We start from the raw sequence: 6,284 nt of genomic DNA, 5'->3' as shown, positions 1-6,284 counted from the left end.
TGGGCCCGCGGCCCAGATCCCTGCCGGCCTTCCCAAGGCCCAGTTGGCTAGGCCCAGCCCCGCCTTCCTTCGGCCCAAGGCCTCGCAGGTGAACGAGCCCACCAGATTCCCCGCCCAGTGCACGTTATAGCTATCCTGCGCTCACTCCGTTTTTTCTATAAAATGACTGTCCCGAATATTTCAACATTATCATGCCATGTTCATCGCATTGTATCTTTGCATCCGTAGCTCCGTTTCGTGCGTGTAATATGTCAAATTGTTCGCCTCAACGAGTACTTCATTTCATTCCATTGCATCATATTCATTTGAGGTCATCTTGATGCCTGAATCATCGTTGTAACAGTGCATGTTGCTGTTAATCTGCTGTCTGTTAACAGAACGAGCTCTTTTGTCATTTTTGCCATGATTGATGTGTGCATCCTATGAGGTTGATGTCTACATGTGTTTTGATCTATGCCATGTCTTCTTTACAGAGGTGCTTACCATGTATTTTTGTGATCAATGTGGTGACTAGCACAAGCATGCAAACTAGGCTTCGTGATATTGCTGATTTTAGTCCCTGTTCTGCTGTTATTTTGATGCCATGTAAACATGATGCTACAGAGAGATCCATGCATATTTTGAGATACTTCAGTAAGGATGTTTTGGACATATGGTCTTTCTCTATCCATTCATGCCCTTGATTGCAATTATGGAGTAGTCTAGCATGTCAGTTTCGTGCTCTACTTTTGCTTCAAAATGTTTCCTGCCAGATTGTTTACATGTTATTCAATTTTGCCAAGGTTGTTGTAGTTGATCCTTGCATGCTATGAACTTGTTCTTGCCTTGGTTTGTTTCACAAACATGTCTTATTGATGATGCTATGCTTATCTTGTCATGCAATGACTTGTGGTGAGTGGTACAAGCTCACCAACATGCCTTCATAATTCTGTTCCTGCCATGTTTGAATCTGTAATATAATTTGCCATGTTTACATGGGTGCCATCATATTTTCTGATCCTTTTTGGCTCATGGTCAGTAAGGGACTTTTGATCTATGCAATTAGTAGATTCATGCCATTCCTTTGTTTGCCATGATAAGTTCCTGTAATATGTTGTTTGATAGCTCTAAACATTGCAACCTGATATTATTTTCTGCAAAGTCTGAATTGTTATTATTTGCAATCTTTTCATGTGTGTTTGAGCATGTTCTAGTGATTTATGAAGATAGCTCAGTGTTCATGTTTTGTTATGCTTTACCTGTACATCATGCCCATGCCTTTTGTTTTCTTGTTGAGGCCCTGTAGCATGTTGTTTTGATGCTTGCAAGATGTTTAGTTGCTGTTTTGGACATATTGTTGCCATAACTTGTATAGTGTGTGTATGTTGAACCGTTGCTCCGTTTTGAGTGTGCTCTATATGAAACTTGCTTAGAATTGCATGTAGTTTCATATTATCATGTTGCATCCATGTTTTGAGGTGTTTGCTTGATGTTTGTATGCTTTTTGCATCAATTCCATGTTTAACTTGTTTTGCTCATATCTTCTAGGCCGTAGCTCCGAACTAAATAAACTTTATATGTAACTTGACTAGAATCTCGTGTAAATCATCTTGGTGCATCTTAACTTGTTGTTTAACAACTTGAACATAAGGGTTATTCAGATCTGGAGCAACTTCGAAATTTGCATATGAGGACTTACCGGAATTGTTATATGTTGTTCCTGGCCTCATTTAAACTTGCCTTGATGTGTTGCTCTTGTTTGCATCGTCCCTTGCCATGAGTAGCTTAATGTAGCCTTATCATGCATCATGCTTGTTGTGCATCATGCCTTGTTCATGTGTGGTGTGTTTACCATGTTGTGTGCTTCTTTTCGATAGTTCCTGTTTGGTTGCGATCGTGAGGATTCGTTTGTCTACGCTTGGTTCGGCTTCATCCGTTCGTCTTCTTCATGGAGTCATTCTTCTTCCTAGCGGGATTTCAGGCAAGATGACCGCTACCCTGGATCTCACTACTACCATTGCTATGCTAGTTGCTTCGTTCTATCGCTATGCTGCGTTACCTATCTTTTGCTCATCAAGCCTCCCAAATTGCCATGAACCTCTAACCTTTGACACCCTTCCTAGCAAACCGTTGTTTGGCTATGTTACAGTTTTGCTCAGCCCTCTTATAGCGTTGTTAGTTGCAGGTGAAGTTGAAAATTGCTCCATGATGGACAGGATTTTGGTTGGGATATCACAATATCTCTTATATTATTAATGCATCTATATACTTGGTAAAGGGTGGAAGGCTCGGCCTTATGCCTGGTGTTTTGTTACACTCTTGCCGCCCTAGTTTCCGTCATACCGGTGTTATGTTCCCGGATTTTGCATTCCTTATGCGGTCGGGTGATTTATGGGACCCCCTTGACAGTTCGCTTTGAATAAAACTCCTCCAGCAAAGCCCAACATTGGTTTTACCATTTGCCTCACCACCACCTATACTTTTCCCTTGGGAGTCGCTCTCTCGAGGGTCATCTTTATTTTAGCCCCCCGGGCCAGTGCTTGTCTAAGTGTTGGTCCAAACTGGGCAGACTGCGGGGCCACCTCGGGGTAACTTGAGGGTTGGTTTTACTCGTAGGCTGACCTATCCGGTGTTGCCCTGAGAACGAGATATGTGCAGCTCCTATCGGGATTGTCGGCGCATCGGGCGGCTTTGCTGGTCTTGTTTTACCATTGTCGAAATGTCTTGTAAACCGGGATTCCGAGTCTGATCGGGTCTTCCTGGGAGAAGGTATATCCTTCGTTGATCGCGAGAGCTTATCATGGGCTAAGTTGGGACACCCCTGCAGGGTATAATCTTTCGAAAGCCGTGCCTGTGGTTATAGGTAGATGGGAATTTGTTAATGTCCGGTTGTAGATAACTTGACATCAGATCCGAATTAAAACGCATCAACTGTGTGTGTAGCCGTGATGGTTTCTTTTCGGTGGAGTCCGGGAAGTGAACACGGTTTCTGGGTTATGTTTGACGTAAGTAGGAGTTCAGGATCACTTCTTGATCATTACTAGTTGACGACCGTTCCGCTTGCTCTCTTCTCGCTCTTATTTGCGTATGTTAGCCACCATATATGCTTAGTCGCTGCTACAACCTCACCACTTTACCCCTTCCTTTCCCATTTAAGCTTTGCTAGTCTTGATACACATGGTAATGGGATTGCCGAGTCCTCGTGGCTCACAGATTACTACAACAACAGTTGCAGGTACAGGTTTTTGCGATGATCATGACGCGAGAGCGATGTTCGCTTGTTTTGGAGTTCTTCTTATGCTTCTTCGATCAGGGGATAGGTTCTAGGTTGGTAGCCTGGGCTAGCAGGGTAGATGTCGTTGAGTTTCTGTTTGTGTTTCATCCGTAGTCGGATGATGCTCTTATGTATTGTGATGTTGTATTCGTGTGGCATTGTATGCCTTTTGTATGTATCTCCATCTATTATGTAATGCTGATGTAATGATATCCATCTTGCAAAAGCGTTTTAATATGCGGGTCTATCCTTGGTGGGACCTTCGAGTTTCTTTTGGATAGGGTCGCATATTGGGCGTGACACCCGCTCCCGGCCGACGCTGCGGGAGGCAGCCGCCGCCGGGCAACCTGTTCCACCAGGTGATGGGGATCCATAGCTCGGGGGCATGGCGCCGCAACGCAGGATGGGAGATCGAGGGCCTAGCGCGGCCGCGCCGGCCAGCTGTCCGGCGTCGGGGACGATGGAGTGGTCGGATGGGGGTGGGGGGAGCCCGGAGCAGCAGTGGGTTGGAGAAGAAAGGCCCCGCAGCCACCATCCCAGGGTCCGGCGCAGCTTCGCCGGCCAGCCCTCCGACAACGGTGGCGCGGGAGTGGGCAGAGGGGAGGCTTCGGGCAGCGGCTAGGGTTCCCCTGTGTCGCCCGAAGCCGGCGACGCGGGGGTCGGGCGAGCGTGGACGCAAGAGCACTTATGGTTGTGGCTTGCATCTTTCTTGTTGATATTTTTCTTTATAACTCAATTAAACAAAGAGAGTACAACTAAGACCATTGCTAAAAATAAATCTAGATAAAATTCCTGGAAAATTGTCATTTGGAGCTCTGCTCTTCGCATCTTCATGTTGTTCCAAGCATCTGACAACGAAAACATCAAACCCATTATTTGGTTTGTCCAAAAACACTCACAAATGAGAGTCGATTCAACCGTTGCAGCCGCCGGTGAGACCTTAGGTGGGACGTACATGACATTCCAAGTGCAGGTCGCAAAAACCAACGTCAGCCAATTGGTTCCCCGGAAGATCTGCCAGGTGTGTGCATGTTTCATTGAGCAGATCATAGACTTGTAGCGTCGGAGTTGCTTTGTCACTAAGTAAGTAATAGCTGTAATAGCACATTAGCTTTCCACCATGACGCATCACCTTTAGAGGGATCACCAGATCAACTGTTTCAGGCATCGGGATCATGTACGCCTTGACCCAGGTGCCCTTGGCCAAATCAGACAGGAGCCATATGATCGTGCAACCATGTTTGGTCCCGCGTCCCTCCGAGTGAACCATGTTAAGGGTGCCGTTGAGCTCGACCATATGAGGCGTTGTATATCTCATCTCTGGGGCTTTGATGGACCTCTTCCATTGCTCGGTCTCGAGGTCAAGGCGGAGGACATAGTCCCCACGCAACAAGCTGTAAAGGAAGTAGAGCACACCATCTATGGTGACCGTAGAGTTTTTGTGGAGGCCGAAATAGCTTGCAATTGGTGGTGATTGCATCCGCCTCCACCCTCTGGCGCCGTCTTCCAACGCGAGAACCCAGCAGGTGTGCACCAGCGGATGACCATGACTGATAGTGGCCATGAGGCGGACCACCTTGTACTTGTCCGACGGGGCAGCGTAGCCCGAAAATATAAAATAGCACAGCTGCACCCGGGCCCTCTCTATCTAGCCATCCATTCTGCGCATCGCAATTCGTGCAAACACATTTTTCTTTTTTGTTTCTCTCACATAAAACATATTTTGAAGTTCAAACCTTTGCAGCGTAGCAAAGTTTTCTATCTAGAGTCTAGGATAAATCTTTTAGATTTTTTTGTCAAATATAAATATACAAAAACGATTTTTTTAATGTAAAAAATCATTTTTTGTATATTTATGTTTGACAAAAAATTCTGAAAGATTTATCCTAGATTCTAGATGAAAAGCTTTGCCACGCTGCAAAGGTTTGAACTTCAAGACATCTTTTATGTGAGAGAAACAAAAAAGAGAAATTTTCATACGAAAAGTTAGTTGTGTTGCACAGATCTTAAAGCAATATTGGACAACCAGGATACCAGGGCCGGGGTGCAGCTGTTCTAAAAATCCACGTCCCAGCGTAGCCGATACCCAAGGTGCACAACGCTTCGTCGTCGTCCATCTTCGTGGAGGTCACGAGCACGTCCCCGGTGGCCAGATTGATCACGTTGAGGACGCGGCCGACGCGGGTGGCGCAGACGGGGCCGCGGGGGCCGGAGATGATGGTCCAGAGGTTACCTGCGGACTTGACCACCCTCACGACGCTGCCGTCCGTGTCCAGCAGCCGCAGGTCGCGGCGCCCTCCGCTGGCCACGCCATGGAAGGAGTTGGCGACGATGAGGAGCTGCGGCTCCGTGCGGGCCTTGTGCGCCGCGACGAACGCGGGGTCGGAGATGAGCGCGCCCCACCCCCTGGACGCGCACCGGAACCGGCACACCGACTTTACCGGCGCCCAGGAGAGTATCTCGGAGACGACGTCGCTGGGTACCGACGTGGGCATGGTCGATTGATCGGTGGCCGGAAGGAACCGCCCGCGAGCCGGAGTCGCTGCGAGGCCGAAAGATCGGATCCGCAGGCACGATTGTAGCGTATTGTACACCAAATATACAACCCCGTTGTTTTTTTTAGGGAAGGCCTACAACCCCGTTAGTTTGTTACAACCTGGAAAGGTATTGTATGGTAACACTCAGCATACAAATTGGAAATCATATATATTGTACACGCCTGGGTCTGCGCTTTCTTTCTTCCGGGAGAAGAAAAGAAAGGCGATCTCGCCTCCTGCCGCTAGGGTGTCTTCCTCCGCCGCCGTCCTTCGGCGGCTCCCCTCCGCTGACGACCTCGGTCATCGGTGGTGAGGGGGGTCGCCGGATCCACGCGTGTGGATTGTTTTAGACATTAGTTTTTTAGGATTTTGGGTTGTTCATCGTCATGGCTTCGGCAGTGGTGATGGCGGCGCCGACTAATAAATCTTCAGATCCTTCCCCAACGAGGCGGTCCGTTTTTGGGGTGGATTTGGAAACCGGACTGTTCAAGCAA

At 47.7% G+C, this 6,284-nt stretch overlaps 1 protein-coding gene across 1 annotated transcript; it reads right to left on the bottom strand.

Annotated features, from left to right (window-relative positions):
- Positions 1 to 3,958: 3,958 nt before the first annotated feature.
- Positions 3,959 to 5,748, bottom strand: LOC123138833 (putative F-box protein At3g10240). The gene is made up of 2 exons (XM_044558694.1): positions 5,386 to 5,748; positions 3,959 to 4,901 (listed from the first exon to the last, which is right to left on the bottom strand). The coding sequence occupies exons 1-2, from the start codon at positions 5,746 to 5,748 to the stop codon at positions 4,194 to 4,196; spliced, it is 1,071 nt and encodes a 356-aa protein (XP_044414629.1). The 3' UTR covers positions 3,959 to 4,193.
- Positions 5,749 to 6,284: the final 536 nt, after the last annotated feature.

The sequence above is a fragment of the Triticum aestivum genome, chromosome 6B, assembly GCF_018294505.1.
Source record: "Triticum aestivum cultivar Chinese Spring chromosome 6B, IWGSC CS RefSeq v2.1, whole genome shotgun sequence".
Classification (NCBI taxonomy): domain Eukaryota; kingdom Viridiplantae; phylum Streptophyta; class Magnoliopsida; order Poales; family Poaceae; genus Triticum; species Triticum aestivum.
This window is presented reverse-complemented; position numbering and strand designations above follow the sequence as displayed.

Excerpts from the sequence above, each read along its gene's own strand:
- LOC123138833 (XM_044558694.1), bottom strand. The coding sequence starts at position 5,748 with ATGCCCACGTCGGTACCCAGCGACGTCGTCTCCGAGATACTCTCCTGG. Across the intron at positions 4,902-5,385 it reads TGGCCACCGGGGACGTGCTC|ATAGAGAGGGCCCGGGTGCA; the intron begins GTGACCTCCACG and ends ATGGATGGCTAG.